The sequence below is a fragment of the Carettochelys insculpta genome, chromosome 23, assembly GCF_033958435.1.
Source record: "Carettochelys insculpta isolate YL-2023 chromosome 23, ASM3395843v1, whole genome shotgun sequence".
NCBI lineage: Eukaryota > Metazoa > Chordata > Testudines > Carettochelyidae > Carettochelys > Carettochelys insculpta.
This window is the reverse complement of record NC_134159.1, coordinates 4,067,754-4,090,643: the sequence shown is the minus strand read 5'-3', so window position 1 is coordinate 4,090,643 and position 22,890 is coordinate 4,067,754. Positions and strand designations below refer to the sequence as shown.

The 22,890-nt window shown below is 49.2% G+C and overlaps 1 protein-coding gene across 1 annotated transcript in view; it reads left to right on the top strand.

The window, feature by feature from the left end:
- Positions 1-375: 375 nt before the first annotated feature.
- Positions 376-22,890, top strand: part of VWA5B1 (von Willebrand factor A domain containing 5B1) — a 57,000-nt gene continuing 34,485 nt past the window's right edge. The window contains exons 1-8 of the mRNA XM_074975743.1: positions 376-514; positions 3,408-3,569; positions 4,227-4,446; positions 5,307-5,449; positions 5,883-6,014; positions 6,311-6,435; positions 12,743-12,919; positions 22,676-22,786. Of these exons, the coding sequence (XP_074831844.1) occupies positions 376-514; positions 3,408-3,569; positions 4,227-4,446; positions 5,307-5,449; positions 5,883-6,014; positions 6,311-6,435; positions 12,743-12,919; positions 22,676-22,786 (1,209 nt within the window). The remainder of the gene's footprint in view (positions 515-3,407; positions 3,570-4,226; positions 4,447-5,306; positions 5,450-5,882; positions 6,015-6,310; positions 6,436-12,742; positions 12,920-22,675; positions 22,787-22,890) is intronic.

The following is a 22,890-nucleotide window of genomic DNA, read 5'->3' as shown; positions in this document are numbered from 1 at the left end:
TAGGAAACGATGGCGCATGGTGCCCAGATTCCTGTCTTCAGCCCTGAGGCTGCTTCAATGCCACCTTTTACTGTCAATTTGGTAGAGGTTCCCAGAGGAAGGTTTTGCTGGGAATGGGGCACGCTGGCTTCTGGGATGGTCAAGTATCTGCAGAGCCCTTGAGGCTGCAGCCTGTGCAGGAGGTGGAGGCCCAACACAGGCCCCGGACTGCCCTGTATCCAAGCTGTTGCTCTGCTCCCTGCTCCAAAGCTGCCCATGCAGTCTGAGGCTCTGGGGTGTTTTGGCCTCTGGGGTCAGGGCTCTTTCTCACATCCTTCCCCACTCCAGTCTGCTGCAGGGTCTGACACCGAGGCTGCCCGCTGGACTGTCTGCAGAATGCCAGGGCTCATTAACCGGACAAGCAGCTCTCCCCTCCCCCTCACAGCCTCAGAGGTGACCTCTTGCGTCAGTGGCTATGCCTTTGGGATGACTGCCTCCCTGACCTATGGCAATCCGGAGACCCATCCTTTTGAAGGTGAGATTCACTCCCCTGGGGGCCAGGCAGCATGGAGAGTGCTCAGGGGTCAGTGCTGGGGTTCACGTCACCCTCGGAGTCGGGCTCCGCAGCTCCCTCTCCTACAGACAGGCTGCGATATTTGCTATTGGTGCACTTGTAGGCCCAGATTCTCTCCTGAACTGAGAATGACTTGGCATAGTGGGGGCACTGGGGAGTCAGTTACATCCACCTGAGTCTCAGGACATGGCAGCTACAGCCCCAGCCACAGCTCCAGTCCCAGCATACATTAGAGCAACCTAAGGGCTCCTCTAACTTAGAGTTGCCATGTGCGGACCATGCACTAGCTGAGACATTGTGCAGCAGAACTGCACTCCAGCCTGCCCCTTCTGCAGCCCATGTCCCTGCCTGCCTTGACATGTGCCACATGTGGGAGGCATGCCTGGGGCAGGATCCCACCAAGCTCTCCTCTGCTCGTAGAGAACTGCTCGGCAGGGGATTCCTGGCCAAATTCTGAACTCCTTCAACAGCAAAGGTGCTGGAGGTGGGAAAGGATTGGGCCCCTAGTACCTGCTCTTGCAGTTCCAGGCTTCTTGCCTCTCTCCAAGGTCGCTGGTGGTATCAGAGGAAGGAACCTTTTTCGAGGTGTCTCTTTTTGGCCCCTTCACCCACCATGGACCACCACTCTGGAGCAGAGGGGGAGATAGGAAAGCTCACCCAGTAGGCAGTGTGCCCATGCTCTCTGTTCTTCTAGCACTGGGGAGTGGGGTGGGGAGGGTTCCCCTAGAGGCTTGGGTATTGCAATCTGATTCTGCTGAGAGCTGGAACTCTCTGCAGACTCCTTGAGCTCAGCTGAACACACTCCTTCTATAAGGAGGAGTTTTGACCACGGACTAGCCATGACAGACAGAGCCTACAGCACAGACCAAGAAAAATAGGTGGTGCTTAGAAACTGAAGTGATCCCTAGAAGCGTGAGGGTGGATGGATCACTCTCTGCCTGCAGTAGCTGGGCACACACTCTCTGTATCCCTATGTGTATGAGCTAATCTGTTCTGTCTTCTCAGTGGCTGCAGTATGTATCAATCACTTTTAGTTGGGTCAGAGTCAACTCTAAACCTGCCTCTGTGAGATCAGCTTAGTAGGGCACTCCTGGTTCTAGGTCCCAAGGACCAGAGGCACTCAGAACTCCTAGAGCTATTTGGATGCTGTTTCACTGTGACTTGGTAACCCAAGTCCTGGAGAACAAACTGGAGACTGCCTGGCTGTGCATGGGGCTGGCCGAGCTTCAGATGTGAGTGCTCCCTGTAAGCTGAGTGCTTGGGTGGCTTCCCGGGAGAAATTCAGGTGCCACCCAGCTAATTAGCAGAGCGCCCAGAGCTGGCAGCCTGTGTTTCTATAGTGGTGCACGTCTGCACATGCCTTGGTGCACATAACAAATGTATTCTGCACACAAATGTTAAAAATTAGAGGGAACCCTGGTAATCCCCTCTGTGGTCAGGAAATGTCCTGGATGTTTTTGTGGCCGTACATGATAGTTGCACCAGAGCTGGTGATAAGGATAATCCAATCTCATATGCTCAGGAAGGACTCTTTATGTGCCCTGTGGTATCACTAGCCAGGTTTCTACGTAATCCCTGATCGTATTCCCCCACTAACTGGCATTGAGAAGAGCCTGCTGCTAACTTGTCCTTAAGAGCTGCTGCTTTAGTTGAAGCAGTAGCTGCTTTGGTTCTGAATCAAAGGGATCTTGGAGTCACAGTGCGCCACAACCTACGTATGAATCAGCAGTATGACGCTGTTGCATAAAAAGCAAACATGATTCTGGGATGCATTAACAGGAGTTATAAACAAGACGTGAGAAATAATTCTTCCACTTTGCTCTAGGCTAATTAGGCCTCGACTGGAGTATTGTATCCAGTTCTGAGCACCACATTTCAGGAAAGATGTAGACAAATTGGAGAAGGTCCAGAGAAGAGCAACAAAAATGATCAAAGCTCTAGAAATCATGACCTATGAAGGAAGACTGAAAGAACTGGGTTTGTTTGATCTGGAAAAGAGAAGACTGAGAGGGGACATGATAGCAGCTTTCAAGTAGGTAACAGGTTGTCAGAAGGAGGAGAGACAAAAATTATTCTCCTTACCTTCCGATGTTAGGATGAGGAGTCATGGGCTTAAATTGCAGCAAGGGAGGTTTAGGTTGGACATTTGGAAGGAAATGGAATAAATTGTCTAGAGAAGTTGTCTAAGCGGCTCTAAAAATCTTCAGTGATGGAGATTTCATAAACACCTGCCAGGGATGATCTATATGGTGCCTGGTCCTGCCATGAGGGCTGGGGACTGGACTTGATGTCTTCTTGAGGTCTCTTCCAGTTCTAGCATTCTATGATTCTGTGTAGCAGGATGCAGATGGAGCAGGGTTCAACTTTTTCTGAGCATTTACATGTGTGATAGGCCCCCTTTGGCAGGATCCTAACACATGTGCCTCGGGGTGAGCGCAAGAGGAACCACGGAAGCCAGTGGGAGCAGCTCCTGTGTCTCAGGTTAAGCATTACTTAATTTAGAAGAGCCCTTAGGCTGCTCTAATGTAAGCTGTGGCTGGCGCAGGGGCTGGAGCTGCCACGTCTTGAGACTCAAGTGGCTGCAGCTGGTGACGCAGAGCCATAGGCAGGACGTCATATCTGAGCTAGTCTGAGATGCTTGATGTTTCTGTACATATATTAAACCTCCAGATTCTTGGAGGAAAGTTAACGGGGGGTGGTATCCTTAGGGTGCATTTATAGGGTGAGGGTGCATTAACTTAGAGGGCATGCAGGTTTGGCTCCTTGGGGCATGACCTACACACCAATGTTCAGAGAGGGAGCTCTCCTGCAGGGTGTTACTTGGTGGCTATTCTAAGAGGCTCCCCTTTGGCAGGTCTCTTTGTCTTCCCGCTGGATGAGTACACCACCGTGGTTGGGTTCGAAGCTGTTGTTTCCAGGCGGGCTGTCACTGTGCAGATCAAAGACAAAAGCAAACTAGACGACTGTTACATCGACTGCTGCAGCCTCACCAACAGCAGAGCTCAGGATGGAAGTGGTGAGGAAACCTTGTAATTTTAGTGGCAGGGGAAGAAGAATCATAGGGGACTGTCAGTCATGCATGATGTCCAGAGCACTCGGAGGGACCAGAACCGGGTTGGTCATTTTGGAGACAGGAAAACCCATTGCATGCACTTACCACAGGCTGCTCAGTGTGAAAATTAGAGGTGGCTCCACTTAATTTTAAAAGCTCCACTAGTTCTGGAAGTGCCAACACGTGAATCTAGAAGATTCATTAACTTCAGTGGCATTTGGATCAGGCCCTTTCTGAGTCACGCTGAAGAGACAAGGCAGTTCTGCAGTGGGTTACCTAGAGAGGTGATAGAATTTCCATCCCTGGAGGTTTTTAAGTCCCGGCTTAGCAAAACCCTGGCTAGGATGATTTAGTTGGAAATGGCCCTGCTTTGAGCAGCGGCCTGGACATGATGACCTCCTGAGGTCCCTTCCAGCCCTAGGATTCCATGATTCTCCCCTACCTCAGCCCAGAGAAGGATATCTGTGGGAGCCACTCTGATGCCCCTGATAATACTGGGATGGGCTGTGGGTATTTGATTAAGAAGTGGCAGGGTTGGTGCAGGAGGAGGGAGACTGGGGCAGTGACAGGGCTGCAGAGAGAATCATTCTGTGTCATCTCCTGCATGAATTCTCTGTGCAGGAAGGATCGGGCTGGATGAGGATTTGGAGCGAATAGTTTTTGTGGTGAATCTGGGTGTGATCCCTCCACTGGAGAGCGTGTCTGTCTTCATCAGCACCTCCTCGGAGCTGCAGACTCTCCCGAGTGGGGCCGTGAGGGTCCTTCTGCCAGCCACCTGCATTCCCAAGGTGCCCCAGTGCTGCGGGGAAAGCACCAGCCTCTTCGGACACCAGCTCCGAGCGTAAGCGGGAGCAAGAGGCTCCGGGTGGGTTTGATTTTGAGGTGCGGCTCAGGTGAGGAGGGCCACAAATATCCCCCCACCCTTCCAGCAGTTTTCTCTGGAGTAGGCTGTGTTCTTCCTACCTGTAACTACAAGGGGCTGAATGACTATGAGTTGGGCTTGAATTCCTGCTAACTTAATAGGTATTGAGGGTCAGGCCAGCTGCCCTTGGAATGGTTCTGTGAAAGTCCATTTCCCTTAAACCAGTGGCCTCCACCATTTATCAGCGCCTCCCCGGCAGCTGGGTTGATTGGCTGCTCCCTTCTATCCTCTGCTACCCTCTTGTGTCCCTGCCACCCCTAGAGCCAGGCCCTGGCACAGCCGCCAATCTGTAACCATCTCCCTGGACAGCTCTCCTTTTCCAGCCCACCTTTTCCTTCTCCTTTTGTCTGCCTTGTACACCCAACATCAGGTCCAGCCTTAGGGCAGGGCGAGCAAAGTGGTCTTCTGGTCCCTGAGTTCCCACTGACGGTAGCATCCAGCACCCACTGGCTGAGCCCCACTGTCAGCATGCTGCCTTGGGCCCTGCCACTGGCTGGGACCCGCTGGGCCAGGGCTCTGCCCAACATGCTGTAGGAGATGAATCCAAGGGGCTGAGACACATGAGCTCCTGTGGCTGAGGTGGTGAGGAGAGGCCCTTGGGCTGGGGGGGAAGTTGTCTAGGCCCTCCGCCCTGTGCAAATGAGCTGCTGGCTGCATGAGGCATTGCCGTGGAAGGCAGGAAAGCAGCCCATTGCTTTACCCCCAGCTGCTGGGGTGTGTTTGTAGGGCAGGGCGAGTCCGGGGTTTGCAGCTTTCACTTGGTGTCCTGTTGTCAGCAGAGATCGACATTCCCATGCAGCTGGGAGCCCAGATCCTGCTCCCAAGTTCTGCCTGGCCCGGCTGCTGGAGAGCGAGGTGACCAACCCCACCGAGTATGAGTTCAGCTTCCACCTGGAGATCCGGGGGCCATGTCTACTCGCAGGTGAGACCCCTGGGGCTGCCCTGGAACCCCAACCTGCTGCAGAACCACCTCTCAACATTGACAAGAGCCACCCAGACAGAGCCAGTTTCAGCAGGTTAACTCTGCCACGGCACCAGTGGTTTGGCTGCCAGCAGCAGTGCTGATGAGTGGGTGATACCATCTCACTGCACTGATTGCTGTTTCTTCCTGGGGTACCGCAGCTGCACATGATGCTTCAGCACATGGCGCTGTCACGTCCTGGGGTGCAGATGGGAAACCAGGCCCACTTACACCCACAGAGCTGTACTCAACCTTGCTGGTTCCTCTATACTGGGCTCCCTCTCCACTTCAGCTCTGTTTTCCCCCCTCTGGCCCTCTGAGCCCCAGCACCCCTTCAAATCCCTGCTTTCCAAACAGCTTTCATATCAGTGTCACATCCCTCTTCCCTGTGCAGGAGTCGAAAGCCCGACGCACGAGATCCGAGCGGATGCCGACCCCTCTGCCCACTCTGCAAAGAGCATCAAGATCACACTGGCCAACAAACACACTTTCGACAGACCGGTGGAAATATTAATCCATCCAAGCGGTAGGTGGCCTGTGCTTTTCATCTGCCATTTGCTTCTTTCTGGGGGTTCCCACCTGTTCCGGGGTCCAGGAGACACAAGCCATTATTGCGGTCTTTGCACTGTGGACATAAATGCCCCATTCGTGAGGTAAACATTGAGCCGCTGATGTGAACTAAGCCTCTGAACCTACTGGGATGTGCCCATTGCCCTCCCACAGTTCCCAGGTGCCAGCTTGAATGCTGCAGCCTCCTAATTCTGTCTCTCTTGTGACTCCGAAGTCTAAGGCTGTCCTCTGCTTGTCCCTCTGAACTTCCAGAGCCCCATATGCCTCATGTCTTGATGGAAGAGGGTGACATGACCCCTGCCGAGTATGAGCAACACCTGAAGGGGAGAAATGATTTCATTAAAGGGACTAAGAAGGACCCCAGTGCTGATAAAAAGGTGAGAAGGAGCAGGAGTTGGCAGGGTGACGAGGTATTACCCAGGACTGGAAAGGACCTGGGTACTGGGGGTTAGACAAGGCAGCAGCAGCCTGGGGTTCCGCTGGGACTGGACAACGGAGCTCTGGTTACATATGTACGTAAGGTTCACCCCAGCACATACCACATGGGATTAGTAATCTCTGCAGTCCAATAAACTGCCTCCATGGGTGTGTCTTCGCAGCAGAGTGAACCTGGATGTTCAGCCCCTGGGTCTGAGTGCCTGGGTTTGCCCAGCCCAGGCGTCCCCACAGCAAAGCCCTCCCCAGACTATCGCATACTCACTGTTTCAGCACTCCGGGGGCAGAGCCTGTGGTGCTTTGTGCTGAGGGGCCTGGGCTTCTTTGGTGGATGGTTGTGGCAACTGCTGGGAACTTTGTCATTTGCTTGGGGTGGGAGGACCGTGGGAAGGCATTGAAGGACTCTCAGTGCCCAAGTAATTTAACTTGTGTCACTGCAAAGTGGGTGATTTCCAGCCAGAGTTAAAGCATAAGATAAGTTCTAACTCACTTCCTCTTAGACCCCCCAGGCTAGCCACAGGTTAAACCCAGCAGAACCTCTTAACCCTGGCAGGAGGTTTCAGTGTCTGGCCAGCACAGAGTTTGGATGGTAAAACCTAGGTAAGATCCTGGTTTAACTCTGTGGTGAGGACAAGTCCTAAGGCTTATGGCTGATGAAGGGGGTTTAGTTCTGTTGCACTCCTGAATAAGTGAACGTGGGGGGAAATTCAATCATAGAATTAGTGTGTTCAGTAGTATAGTATTATCATATCATATTACATGGATTTAGTGTTATATTATTATAGTATTAATTCCATTAGTTGTCATAATATGGGAGTGATTTAGTTATAATGTTGAGCACCTTCGATTGCTAATTAAATATTCACTGTATTGGCATACGTGGCTGATCCCAGTGCGTACTCCTGCAGCTTGAATAACCCCATGCACAAAGGACTACTTGTGGCCATGTCCCTTTAAAGCAATTCTGTGGTCTGTGGGTCATGGCCCTTTAAAGCTGTGACTTGATTTACATACACAGCCATGGCGCATTGACAGTCACGCATGGGGGGCGTCGAATTTGGCTGGGGGATTTCAGTGCTTCCAGAAATCAGACACCTAATGCTGAGGCAAGCAAAATCAGTGGCCACTTTTAAAAATTGCAGCCCCACGTCTCACAGGGAGATAGTCAGTGCGGGCGACGTAAGCTAGCCTGGCTCCTGGCCTCACATGTTCCATGCCTCTCCGGGCTGTCACAACAACATTTTTCTGGGTGGTTGTTGTGATTGTTCATTACGTGTAAGAAGCGTTGACAATTTTCTGGTAGTTCTCTTCTTTCCTTTGCAATTAGAGGCAACAGTTAGCGCCTCATCTGTATTACGGGCTTCTTCTGTAATTCCATTCTGAGTAGGGCAGGTGGAAGGAGATGAACCACCCACGCTGCAGCTCAGATGCCAGCCTGATTATTTCGTGTCTTTATCCTGTCAAATTATCCAGCGGGTGTCTGACTCCAGAGCCGTTCTCCAGTGTGAACCCTACCTGCCTGCCTGGGGGGAATGGTGCTGTGACCACCCTGGGAACAGAGCAGTGAGGCAGGGGTGGTGCCATGGCAAACATACGGCTCCACAGGGCTTGCCATCCCCTACGTGCATGCGTAAGGGAGGAACCACTGAGTCACATGTCCTGGGTGGATTACAGAGCGTGGCAGTGGGCACCTCTTGGCTTAAATGAATTAGTATGGCTACTTCAGCAGTAATTAATTTCCCTTCTTCATTTGGCTATGCAAATGGCTTGAATGCTCATTAGCTAGCAGGAGTGTGAGGGTAACGGTGCTGTGGAATCAACGGGCAGCTGATGAGATCTGATTACTTTATGGTAATTGGATAATGGGGAAGGGAGGGTGCGTGAGGGGAAGATGAGGGATGGGTGAAATACTTCCTCGGTGGAGGCAGTGCAGCTCTGGCTGAGGATACGTCTACACTGCGCGATCTGACTAGCATTCCAGCCCTAACCCCTTTTGTGTCTACCCACACATCTGTCGGGCTCAGACCCAGGAGCCGATGACCCTGCAAGGGTGGAGGGTCCGAGCCCTTGTCAAGGTGGGATCCAGGGTTCAAAGGGTATTGTTTTGCAGTGGACATGCACTCCTGCCTCTGGGCTCACTTCCCTGGTGTCTGGCAAATGTATCCCACAATTCAATGGGTCAACTTCCTTTCTCCTCTCCCATGAATGACCGATCGACCCCAGGAAAGTGGAAGCACCCCACCTGTGTTCTCGTACGGCAACTCGGCGTTTAACCCTTCCACTTTATTCAGACCGCTGAACTGCAACTGCACTGGAAAACCTTCACCACTGGCAAGCAATCTGTCATGGAGTGCACTGCACGATGGTCACTGGAGCACTGCCCCAGATTTTGGCTGGTCTCTGGGGTGAGGCCAGCCAAACAACTGCCCGTTCAGACCCACAAATAGGAAGAAGCTCTGGGTGGGACATTTACTGGACCAGCAACCAGGGCAGCAAATGTATTAAGTGGATTAAGACAAAGTACCTTGAAACCAGGAACCATAAGTGCACCTCTGGCAACTCACTGATGTCATGTCCATTTTGTGATGAGTCTGATCATGCTCTGGGGACTGCGTTGAGCACCAAAGCCATCAGTGGTGCATGATGGTCTGCTGGGATGGCATTCTGTGAGCCCCACAAGCCAGCACGGGAAGGGACAGGAGCCAGCAGCAGGCACTGAATGAGGCAAATTTAATGACGAGTGCAGCTTTTGGGTGCCCGACGTGGAACTGGCAGCACAAACGGGAGCGAAAGTGCCCTGAACCTGGTGAGTGCCCATCTCCGTCCGTGTTTGCTAATACAGGAATGGGAGGGTTTCCCCTCTGTGAGCCAAAGCAAAAGACATTCTATGCCCTGAGTAGCAGCATGCACCCACTCAGGGCACATTGTGTGCCAGTGCCATGACGTCCTTCCCTTCCTACCCGCTCCACTAGGTGGAACTCAAGCCAGAGACTGGGAAATGCAGCCAGTAAAACAAGCACATAGCTCACAGTTTATACATGACAAGGACAATTTGATATGCGCAGGGATGGCAGACATCCCACTTAATTAACACTTCCCAGAGGGTTTTATTTTCTCTCTTTTCCTCTCTCCACTCCCCACCCCTCCCTCCTTTTTAATTTTTACATTTTGCTGATTCCTTAGTTTTCTCTCAGTTCTGCTCCAGAATCGGAAGAAGACGGTCTTTCCCACGAGAGCTCATTACCTAATAAATAATATTGTTCGTCTGCAAAGTGCTACAGGACTGCTTGCACAGCTTTCCTAGTTCATTTGAATAGTAACAGAGAGCTAGCCGTGTCAGTCTGTACGCCAACAAAACAAAACAGCAGAAATGGAGCACTTTAAAGACTAACAAAATTATTTGTTCGGTGATGAGCTTTCGTGGGACAGACCCACTTCTTCAGAGCTGAATAAATCATTCATCACGGATTAAATCATTTTGTTAGCCTTTAAAGTGCTCCATTTCTGCTGTTTTGCTTTGCTAGTTCATTTGATCGATCAAGGTAGAGAACCTTGTATTACCTTGTATTACCTTCCCAGTATGTTCGCTCCAGGGCCCCAACCCACAACGTGGCGCTCCATCTGAAGAGATGGTGGCGAGGCAGACAGGGAGAGGTTTGAGGGTTGTGCATGGCTTTGAAATGTACTCCATGTAGGCCATGGGGACCACATCATTGGTCTTAAATCTGTCTGGGGGTTTGAGTTCAGTCCAGCATCTGGCTGATTTCCTCCTGAATTCCTTCCCAAGCCCAGGGCTGAGAGCTGCAAACTTTCCCCTGAGCTGGAACTGGAAAGAAGCAGTCCTGTTTCAGGGAAGGGCATGATTTTCAGGCTCACCAGCCGTCTCCACTTGAAGCTGTGCAGGTTGGTCACCAAGTGTTTGAATGCGTCAGTGCAATACACACTTAGGGTACATATCTACATACTGGAGATCGACCTGATCTTCAGGGGATCGATTTTGGGTGCCTAGTGGGGATGTGTGAAATAGAACAATCAGGGTCAATAGTTGAGCCCTATACTCCTCATTCTCATGAGTTTTCTCCCATCAACTTCCCACTGTGCGGACAGCCAGATAAGTTGATTGCAGATGTGTTGAGTCCGTCTATACAATTGCCATAGCTGGAATTGCTTATCTAGGATCAATCTCAGGTCTAGCATAGACCTGGCATTAGATTCCCACCAGCAGTTTTGAATAACCCCTCCCTTTGCTAGTTGGGCATGCCAAAGACTGTTTCACCCTCCCAAATGTGCAAGGCCTGCAGTGCTTTGAAGCAGGGTGAAACCAATCTCCCGCTAAACTCCATTTTAAAAAATGGTGATTTTTAATTTCCCATTTTCTCAGCTCTTGTTTCATTGCAACAAATCTGGCTGAGTGCCCAGAGTTTTTGTGGGTGAAGCAGCCCACTGCTAATGCACTGAAGTACAGTCTCAAAAAGTAACTTCTTCTGTTCTTGAAATTCCAAAATGATTTTTAAGCTGCTCCGGCACTGAGCTATTTGGGATGATAACCATGTGCGTCCTGTCCTCTCCTAGGCCCCTGGACCTCTCCAGGCTGCAGCATCTCCATGGCTCACCTTTATGCAGATGCATGGCTCACTGTCCCTTCATGGACTGTTCCAAGAGGAAGCTTTTCTGGGATAAATGTATGGTTGGAGTTCTGGACAGAGCCAACAAGCAGGTCGAGTACTGAGGGGAAGGGCTTTCTGCAGGAGGTAAAGCTGACTTTGCTGCTTGAGGACTGGCTAGCGACGCAACACCAGGCACTTGCTTTGCAGTTGTTGGAACAGGAACTGTGATTAAAGAAGGAAGATAGAGGGCGAGAGAGAATTGGCTGAGCAGCTGCAATCTCTCAAGTTTGCCAGCTGCTGCTCTGCCTGCACCACAGGCTGTATCGCTCCCACCTTGCCCAGAAAAGCTCGTTATCTAATAAATAAAATTGCTAGTCTTTAAGGTGCTTCAGGACTCCCTGGTTTTTTTATAACATAGAGGAGTTGATTACTGTCGTGGGAGCTCTTTTTCTTCAAGTTCAACATGACTGGTGCTTTAAAATTAAGATTGATATGTATAGTAAAATGAAACAAAATGCAAAAAGTCAATAGGTCAGAGGTATAACATGTAATAAAAAAAATAGCTATCCTGCAGATTTCTATTGCAGTGATGCCTTGAGTGGTAGGCTGGGTATCTTAATCTATGTAATAACACAGAATAAAAACAGAATCCACAGAAAATAACGGAGATGGCTGTTGTGCCCCATTTAGATGGGGAACAAAGCTTGAGGATGTTGTGTATTCTCTTTCTAGCACTGCCATTGAATTACTTCATGACACTGAGTAAGCCCATTAATGGCTCTGTGCCTCAGTTTCCCCCTATGTCAAATGCAAATGCTAAGACTGCTGACCGACTTCGTACAGAGAGGCTTAACTGATAAAGTGTTCAGTGCGCCTTTGCCATGAGGTGCTCATTGCAAGATGTAGCTTGCTCACTTGCGCTCCTGCTGTGTATTCATGGGGGCAGACATTACATGGGAATTATATTCGCTGATTGGAGGTCTCGTACAGCATCTTCCCTCTACAGTGCCTCTGCCCTGATTGAAATCAGACCTGTAACTGAGCACTGAGTAGCCCCACAGGGTTAGGGGTAGGAGTGGGAAAGCTGTAGCATACATGGCTCAGGTGTTTCTACTACTGCATTATCCAATACTGCTCTGATTCACACCTACAGTTCAGGCACCTATACATCCTGTTTTGCCAAGGGCATTCCCTTTTCAGCTCTCTCCTGGCCATCCTGTTTTGACAGAAATGGGCATTGGCTCTTGGCAAGAGCAAACAAATGCCCAGTTCACCCCAAAAAGTTAGCTGTGATCCTTGGGGGCACTGAGCAGCCTGTTGGAGAGGTGACACCATGAGGTGCCAGGGAGCAGCATTTATGGAGTCAGTCCCAGTGGCATCCATGGGAGGCACAGGGCTTGGGTGCTCAGCCCCAGCTGTGGGCAACATGGGGCACGGAAGAGGGGCAGAGCTTTGGCCAGCCATGTGGGCAGAGGGTGGTTTGGACGAGCTCCTCACTGTCCGTTTTTAATTTAGGAAATATGGTCACCTTCCCTAGAGTTAAACAGGCAGGTGGGGGATGGAGACCGTACTTGGAGGAGTTTTGCAGATAAATGGCAGCTCTGGTGCTCTCCTCCTAACATTTGTTTCTTGCTTGTTGCAGACGGAAATCATCAGGAAACGTCTGAACAAGGACATCCCTCACCACCCTGTGATCATGCTGAACTTCTGCCCTGACCTGAGAACCAGCCAGCCAGACCTCAGGAAAACCCCGGGCGAGTTCATCTTTCTGATCGATCGCAGTGGAAGCATGAGCGGTGTGAACATCAGCCGCGTCAAGGTACAGGAGCGGGTAAAACACAACTCCGATGGGTCTGCAGATCAGGGGAAATGGCTGAGCATTGGTTAAATAATAGATAGTAAAAGGGTTTCTTTCAGTGCTAATGAATCATCTCTGTCAGTCTCTTTTGGCTCTCTGGAAGTCATGGGGTGTTTCTTTTGTGCATGGGACAATTCTAAAGAAGTTTTGTTTTCAGCATCTCAGTGGTGTGCATATTCAGCATTCAGTGGGTTGAATTAGAGATCCCCTTGAGCCTGTCCCCAAGTGTGCTGATCAAACCACTGAGCCCTCCCTCTTGTTCTCTAGGGTGCCACACCTCTTCCTGCGGGGTCAGAATCTCTGGTCTCCCACAGCAAAGACACAGAGTTGGGGTAACAGCCCCACCACAGAGTAACACAAATACTGATAACAGCTCAGCTCTGGGAGGCCTCAGCTACAGGCACTTATCAGCACCCAGGAGCATAATCTGAAACCCCAAATAGATCTGTCATACTCTGTATATCGGAACAAGCTCCTAAAGATGTCCCGTTATCACTGAGACATGCACAGCTTTTGCTCCCCCTCCCCTTCTTAACAGTTACTTACAGTGGGTTCAATAACAAGCAAAAATGTTTTTATTAAGCATAAAAAGTCGGGTTTAAGTGATTGCAAGTGAAAATAGACAGATCAAAGTAAGTTACTAAGCAAAAAATAAAACAAAACATGCCAGCTTAATCTAATACACTAAGGCTGCATCAGATTAGGAAGAAGGGTACCTTCGAAAGCGGGACTTCCTTTCAAAGGAACCTCATCTACACAACTAGTTTGCATTTTGAAAGCAGCACTTTTGAAGCGGTGAGTGGCCATCATGCAGATGACTCCCTGAATATTCATATCAGCATCTCATTAGCATTTTTGTTGTGCTGCATTTACATGCCCCTTCCAAAAGGGGTGGGATAGCATAGATGCAGCCTAAGATAAGTTGTTACACATCATATTTCTCATTCTAGTTCTTATCTCAGATATGATCCTTCACAAGCCAGAGCTGATCTTTTTCTCTGACTTGGGCCCAGCAATGCCTTCCCTCCCTCTTGTTACAATTTGTTTGTTTTCCAGGAGTTCCTGTGTATCCTCTTAGGGTGGGGAGGCCATTTCAAAAGCCATATTCACATTCCACACACATATCCATGAAAAGATGGGGGCATATTGTCACCATGTCCTTCAGCCACTCCACCTTTGTGTGGCGAGATTTCACAGCCCAAACAGAGGAAGACCCCCAAAGAAGCTCAAAATTCTTCAGGAAGTGGTTGGTGCTTGTCACGTTGTAGGTGACTTTCTGTCATTGACGTGCTTTGTGGCCCTGGGCACGTCATTTAACCCATCCAACCTTCTCTTTTCCTGTCTGTTAAAGCAAAATAACGTTTACCTGCCTCTGTGGAATGTGTGAAGGTCTGCGAGCTTTTTGATGGAAGGTGCTATTATCGATAACTATTAATTATAGCACTAATGTCCCGGTTTAATTCCCTTTGCCACTGGGACTGGTAAAGGAGTTCTTTGTCGTCCATGTCATGCTGCTGTGCTGTGTTGGAGAGCTGCTGCATTGCACAATGGCTGCGTATCAGCAGTAGGTGACGTTGAGCTGTCGCGGTAACTAGGCCCTACTGTGTGCCCCGGAGGATGTGCCGCACACGCTATAATCCATCGGTACAAATGAGTTATGACCATACAGAAACGCGGCGTATTGGCCAGGTGACGTTACGCTAACTGGCTTGGCCCAGCTCCCCCATGTTAATGGGAGCCTTGCCATTGTTTAAAGTGCCTTTTGCGTCAGTCCCTAAAGTCTCCGTCCTGCAAACCTTACGCACATGTGCAGTCCCAGTGGGGCTATTTGCATGAATGCGGCTCACAGGATCAAGCTCCATAAGAGCCAAGATGACTGTTTATCATCCCATTAAATGCTTTGCTGAATAAGAGGCTTAGAAATGCAGCAAAAATGCCACCCTGCCAGGAATGAAATAATAGAAGATGGGCAGTAAGACAGGCCCTGTCTATGCCTTGTCTGTGCCTATTACACTTATAAGGCCAGGTCTTAGGTGTGGCTGGAACATATTCTTCCGTTTGTGTGGGTTCAGTGCCAGCTTCCCCCAGTGCCTGTGGGCTTCCCTGTCCTGGAGCTGGGTGGGAACGGCCGACTGAGTAGCCAGACCTGTGCTTGTTGTACTCGAGATGGCTTGCTAAAAATAAACATGCGGATAGGAGCAGCACCTGTACGAACAAGTACAGACCTGGGGTGCGGTGTGTGGGAGAGGTGCCAGGTGGCTTTTGCAGGCTGTGCTGGACCCTGGGCTTCTATCTTTAGCAAGCAAGATGGAGTAGAGCTAGCACAGGGATGTCTGCACACATTGCCTTCCTCCTGCCTTGGCTGCAATGCAGAAGGACCCTGCTGAGGGTGCAAATCAGGATGGAGCCTGGCTGTGCACTGTTATCTGGTACAACTGTGCAGACCCCAACGGAGCCAGATTTCCCCCTTAGGAACTCAGACAGCCGTTGACTGGGAAGTCATTCTGCTCGCCATTTAATGATGCTTCCCGTGCCCCTTGCATGGCCGAGGCCAGGTATATGTTTGCCAGTGGGGCCTGGCACTGCAGTGAGCTGCAGCCGTTTGGAGAGAGGCAATCTGACGAAGATTTCTTTCTGGACTCTCTGGGCTCAGTTCAAAGTTCACCCCATGTATTCCTAAGCCAGTAGGGGCTGCTGCCTCCCCTAGCCTTGGGGAGGGCAGGTGGTGTTGCAACGCCACCTTCCTCTAGAGCTTCTGTCAGGAAGGGGCAACTCTCACTTGCAGGTGGATGCCCGGTTGACAGAGAATACCTGGGAGAGCCACTGAGTAGCTCAGCTCCAGATGCCCTGGCCACACCCTTTCCTCCCACGGTGCCACCTCCATCTGGGGCAGAGTTGGGTGGGTGGGTGACCCCCTATCCTTGCAGAGGCTTGGCTCTTCACTGTGGTGCAGCCCTTTCAGGGCCTGGTCTCTGTCACAGGGGTCTGCCCTTGAGACCTGCCAGCAGGAGTCCTGCATGGTCAGTCTTATCATTACCAAGCTGGCTCTGGTTTCCATGGGAACAGCATTAGGGAGGCTCCCCCCCCGCCCGCCCCCCCGAGAGCAAAAGCCCTGCCTGCCCTGTGCTGGCTGTCAGCAGAGCTCTGGAAGGGCTGGGTTGTTCAGGCCACCAGCACAGAGCAGGAGCCTGGGGGCTGCTAAAGCCTAGAGCCCCAGATCATAGGTATGTACATGCATGTGTAGTGCTGAAAGACCCTGGTTGTCTGCAGGGGGAGTCGAACTGGGGACCCCTGGAGCTTAGTGCATGTTCCCCACAGCCAGGCGCTCGGTGTGGCCAGCTCCAGGGGCCATGTGCTTCTCTGAGTCCCACTGCGAGCTTGGGGGGTGGGGTGGGGGCAGAGGAGAAGCTTCGCATGCTGCCCCGACCCCTACCCTATCTCACTGCTCCCATTGGCCAGGACCGGCCAATGAGAGCTGCGAGATTGAGCTCGGGGCAGGAGCAATGCACGAAGCCCCTCCTTGCCTCCCTCAAGGCTTGCAGTGGCATTCAGAGAAACATGTGACCCCTGGAGCTGGTGGCTCTGAGCTCCTGGCTGTGGGTGGCACAGAAGGCAGGGAGCCTGTCTGAGGGACCTGCTGGGCTGCTGGCTGGGAGCCAGCTAGGTAAGTGCCTCCTAGTTAAAACCTGCTGCTAGCACCCCACGCCCTTTCTCCCCCAGCTTTCTGCCCCCCCCACTCCCACTCCAGGTCATAACCCTTCTGCTTGCCTGCTCCTTCCCCTATTCCCCTCAGCCCAGACCCAGGTCTCTATCCCAATCCAACCCAAACTCTGCCAGTGCTCTTGCTCCAGGTCAGAATCCTTCTTGCACCCCAGCCCCCTCCTGGGCCCTGCAACCTCAGATGACATCCCCTCCCTTCACCCAGACTTCCTTTAAGACCCCACACTGCCTCCTGCACCCCAGTCCTCTGCCCCAAGCTCCCTTCTGCACCCAACCTCCATCCCAGACCCTGCACCTCCTTCATTAATATCATGGAAGAGTGTGGCCCTGGGCCACTTACCACGTTCTTGGAGACCACCTCCCATTCAAAACTATTGCCCATCCCCGATTAGTGTGTGAGCCTCTACCGCATAAGCTAGAAGTCAACTGTTTGAGCTAAGGCCACAGGGCAGACTCCTCAGTCTCTTTGTAAGTGGTGTCAGTGCCACTAGAGGGGACAGTCTGCCCCACCCAAAAAGTGTGTGGGTTATACATGCATACAAGTGTGTATGTGCACATGCAAGTATCCCTAGGTGTTTGCATGCGTGTGTTTTGCACAAGTACATGTGGGTTTGTATGGGTGCCTGCACACACTTGAACTTAAGAGAAATAGATTTAACTGTCACCATGATCAAAATTCCTGCTGTTCTTTGACAAGCGAGCAGTCCTAGCTCCTCTCTCACCCTGGCAAGTGTGAGACCCAGAGGCCACTTGGCAAACAGAGCTGATGCATGGCTTGCTGTGAGTTACTGTTCCCTGGTGTGGCCAGTGGGCTACATTAGTGACTCTGACAGCTCACAGATGAAAGATTACTTCCGTGATCTGCCAGGAAAGACAAATTTTACAACCTGGCAGTCATTAGGAGCTTCTGTTCTCCTTTGTGTGCGTTCCTTCTGACTCAGGGGAGCAGTATGTAGTGGTCAGAATGCCTCGATTCTATTCTCATCAGCTACTGAGTCCTTGCCTGAACTAAGGCAACTCACTTATCTCCCTGGGCCTCGACAGCCCACTGGCAAAGGGGAGTTTTAGGCAGTTAATTACAATTTATTTTATACTAGCTGATTTATCTGACATTCCTCAGGTCCTTAACTCAGTTACAGTTGTTGGTTTTTTAAATAAAAGGAAAATGTACAGGCTTTATTTAAATGGTTGTATTTTTCAGAAACACAGTGTTCATTTTATTTTGGATTTCATGTAAAAAAGGATTGTTAACATTTTTCCTGTGATTGCTTTTCAGGAAATTTTTAAATGGGAATTTCAACAATTGTATTTGTTTTCCTCTTTCCTGTAAACTCTTATTATTCGCTATATCTTAACAAAAAGGAGCTGTAGTCAGTGTGATCTGCAATAATATTTTCTTCTAGTTCTCAAACCTTCACCATTAATTTAGCTGTACCAAAACAGAGCAGTATGCCAAATTTAGCCTTTTTGCCTCTTTTCTGTAAGGTTTATTGAGAAACAACCCTGTTCCAGGTTCATGCTATTTTTCTGGCTCATTGTGCTACAGTCTCTTTCACCATTTGCTCAGTTACATCAGTTTTGAGGCCTGTACATGCTTTGGTGATTCTGTCTCTTTTCTGTGTGGTTTTAAAAGGAGCAATCCCATTCACTTCCTTTTTCCAGGCGCAACCAAACCCTTATGTTGCTTTAAGTAAGGACTAGAGGAAGCTGTATACTGAATTTGGTGGTCCTAGTTCTTGTAATTTAGGAGTTGTCAGACCTGAAGCTTTGTTTGAGCTGTGCCAAACCAGAGCAGGACTCCAAATTTCATCTATTTATGTCTTTTCTGTAAGGTTTACTGAGAAGCAATACCGGGTTCAGCCTATATTTCTAGCTCATTGTGGTTCCATCCGGGGTGAAAGTCACTTAAATTTGTTACAATGCCTGTAAGAAATTGGTGTGGGGTGGAGCACAGGGAGCCCAAGGCAGAGGGCTGGGGAGTGTTGAGGTATGGAGGGGGCTCAGAGCAGAGGGTGGGGATGTGTGGGGCTCATGGCAGGGGGCTGGGCATGTGGGGAAACGCAGGAGTCAGGGTTGGTGAGTAAAGAAAGGGCGGTTGGCAGGGGGATGGTGTGTCCGGGGGACGCAGGAGACAGGGTTGGGGTGAGGAGGGGCTTAGGGCAGGTGTTGGGTGCAGGAGTCAGGGTGGGGATAAGGATTAGCTTATGGCAAGGGTCTGGGTATGGGGAAATTCAGGAGCTGCAGGTGCATGTGGCTCAGGTTGGGGGTTGGTGTCTATGTGCATAAGTGTGTGGGGGAAGTATAAGGAGCCAAAGCTCCCCGCCTCCTCCCCGAGATTCATACCTGGGCTACCTGCTCTTCCCCTTCCTGCCCCCGGCAGGGGTGAGAACAAAGTGCACAGCTCTTCTGTCTCCTGTGCTCCCCAGCCAGAGCGAGGACTGCAGGAAATGATGCACTTCTCCTTTGCTTCCTGCCAGTGACAAAGGCGAACAGCCAGCAATATCCCTATACAAATCTGGGCACCCCTCCCTATAGAGAGCCTGGGCAGTGGGAGGCTTGGAGCTGGGGCTGCCCCAGATGAAGGAGGGCTGTGCCCTCAGCCAGGCTCTTCATCCTGCCTGGTGGTTGTGTCTCTTTTCTGTTTGGTTTTAAGAGAAGCAAACCCGTTCCAGGCACATCCCGTATTCTTGGCACAACCAAACCCTCATTTTGCTTTAAGTTACAATAAGAGGAAGCTGCGTATTGAGTATGGTGGTCCTAGCTCTTACCATCTGAGACGAGTTCTTGACCAAAGAAACAAACACACAGACAGACAGATGGGCAGACAAACTCTCTAAACTGTAAAATATGTTTTTAAGAGTAGGATCTAGAATCCCCAGCTGCCTGCAGGGCCCCATTTTGCCAGGTGTTATGCACACTAAGAGCTTACCGTGTAAATAGAGAGGATGCACAAAGGGTGGGAGAATAGGAGGATTTTAATCCCCTTTTTAAAGTTGGGGAAATGAAATACAGAGAGCTTGTTTGACTCACACAAGAAGACCCCTATGTCTCCTGAGACCTAGTGTACGTCCTTACTCATGAGATCCATTGCCCTGTATAGATGTAAAAGATTGTTGTTATTTAGTAACTAAAATAATCTGTGCCCACTTTTCTGTAATGAGGGGAGATCTCTGAATGTGATGTGCCAAAAAAGAGATTGGTGTAGTGTATTGTTATTTAGCATATAACCTTGAGCTATGGGCTTATTAATTCTTACAAGCTAAGCAGGGTCAAGCCTGGTCATTATTTGCATGGGAGACATCAAAAGTAATTTCAGGCCGAGGGAGAAAGCTGTGTAAATTACACTCCTATATGAACTCACTGACTGCCAAAATCAGTGGCATTTAGACTATTTTGCCATTTTCACCTATTTTCCGTCATACAGTGCTCCACATGTAACCCCACCCTATCAGTTACATCTGGGCTTAATTTAAACCATTTTTATGCCTGGGATTTTTTAAAGGAACCCAAGGGAACTAGGCATCCTGGATTTATGTGCATAACTACCTTAAACTCATTTGAAAACCGTAGCCTACAATCCTGGCGGCACAGAGGGAACTGTCCCTGGTGCTGAAATTAAACTGCTTCAAAAGGGTTTGGATTCTGCTTGGCAGTTTAACTGGCACTGTATTAATGGAAGACCTCCAGTCATGTGGTGGTCCTGAATGGAGGAAGAATGTTTTCTCACCTACATTTGCCCTTTTACTTCTAAACAAAAGGAGATTGCACCTTTTAAGGCAATAGATCTCGTCAAAAAAACAGAAACAAAAACAAAACAAAAAACCACTCTCCTGCTTTCTCCTGGCTTTTGTCGTTTGTAAACATCTGAATGCAGTTGCCCTATTTTGGATGGAATGAACTTGATTGAATAACATTTGCATAGTTATCAGCTTGTATGATAAATTGCATGAAATAAACCTGGATGTGTTAGAAGGAGGGATGAAAACTGTGGCAGGTGACGGCAGCATTATCTCTAGATTGAAAAGAATCAAAAATGAATAGATACTAATTAGGTGCCTATGCACTCTGTGTGTGTGTTTGTGTGTGTGTGTGTGTGTGTGTAAGTACCTATGCACTCTGTGTGTGTGTGTGTAATTGGGAGAGAAGAGAAGCCCAGATGGAAATGTTAAGGAGGAAAGTTCAATTATTTTAATTTGCTGCCACTGGTTTCCTTCTGCTGCTCCTATGCAAATGTAGCTCACCATTTCAAAAACACTCTCTACAGGGTGATTGGTGTGACTGTGTTATGCCTATATATTGGCAAACATGGAATAATAAGCTGATATTGATTTCTGTTGAGGTGAATATCTAGGTTTATTGATTTGAGATAAATATTGAATGCAGCAGAACAGAGATAAATACTTAGCTCAAGGAATGATAGATCTTCCTGCTCACTGAAACCTGAAGTCAGTATTAGAAATATAAGTTTGAATTTCTTCTTAGAAATAGCTGGAAATTTGTTTTTGAAAACTACTTCTAAAAAGATCACGTTCAAGATCTGGGGGTTGGGTTTCAGCAAGGTTCAGCAGAAAGCAGCAATTTGAAAATTCTTTCACTAAGAAGTGAATCATAGTTTTTCCTAACCCATCTGCCCCCAGTCAAAATGCATGTAGAGGTTAATATTGCTCCAGATCTCAGAGTTGCTTATCGCTCAGCGAGCCTCCAATACAAACTTACTGACTTGTCACATGACTGTTTTCAGCCATCCAGGAACAAGGGTTTTCTGTTTTTGTGTAACAGTACCTGGCTCAGGCATAAACCAACACTGAAGGCACTGGGAGTTTCAGACCTGGATGCAGATGTCTTGCAGCTGAGATGTACTGTCTGTAGGAATAAATTTGGGGTGGTCATGAAGCTAGAGCTGTGCCTGCTAACTTGTGGTCAACAAAGTTTCCAGTATTTATGCACTTTTGTTTATGTTGTACGCTTTGCTCAATTTGATTGAGAAAAAGACACCTGCTGGTTTTGCATTTTTGGGTGGCAGATACAAAGATTTCTGTCTCAAAATTGTTTACACTGATTTTAAGTTCATGAAAATAATCCTATTAAAGTTCTATGAAAACTTTTATTAAAATCTATCTCCTAATGTCTTATTTTGAGATGTATACCACCCATCTCTACGCTCCGAGAAGTGTTTGTGGAGAATAACAGTTAGATGCATGCAGTATTTTCCTACTTTGTGAATCATGAAAAAGCAAACTAGGGCAATGTGATTTAGATGAAATTACTACAAAGCGAGTGCGCATCTGGCTGAAAGACTGCACTCGAAGGGTTCCCTGTACAGTTGGATGGCCATAGCTAGTGATGTCCTTCAGGCAGCAGTCCTGGGTCTGATACTATTCAAAGTTTTCATTAATGACTTGTATAATGGAGCAGAGAATATGCATATAAAATTGGAGCCTGAGACCAAGTTGGGAGGGGTTGCAAGATCTTTGGAGCCTAGGATTATATTTAAAATGACCTTGACAAATTAGAGAAATTGCCTGAAATCAACAAAATGAAACTCAACAAAGATAAGTGCAAAGTACTTCACTTACGGAGGAAAACTCAAATACATGACACAAAATAGGGAATACCTAGTTAGGCAGTAATGCTGTTAAAAGGGATCCAGGGGTTATAGTGGATCACAGACAGAATCTGAGTTACGAATGTGAAGCAGCTGTGAACAAGGCTGATATAATTCTGGGGTATATTAGCTAGAGTGTAAAAGATGGGAACTAATTATCCTACTCCGCTGAGCACTGGTGAGGATTCACTTGGGGTACATCTACACTAGGAACTAATTTCAAAGTTAGCTTCAAAGTTAGAGGCTACTTCAAAGTAGCCTGCATGCAGCTGAGGCAGGGCAGTGTTGTAGTTAAGGTGGAGAAGGAGGGCCAGGAAGGTAGTGTTGCTGATAAAGCTCAGGCCACCATGCAGATATCAGGCTTATCACTTCTTTCCCCTCTATCCTCCCAGGATGCCCTGCTGGTCATACTCAAGAGCCTGGCACCGGCATGTCTCTTCAACATCATCGGATTTGGGTCCACCTTTAAGGCCCTCTTTCCATCCAGTCAGACTTACTGTGAGGTGGGTGAGGACACTGGAACTCATGGGTGCTAGAGAAGAGGGAAAGGGCCTTGCAGCTCAGCTGTTGCCGTGGGGACTGGCACATGCTGCCTTGGAGGATATTA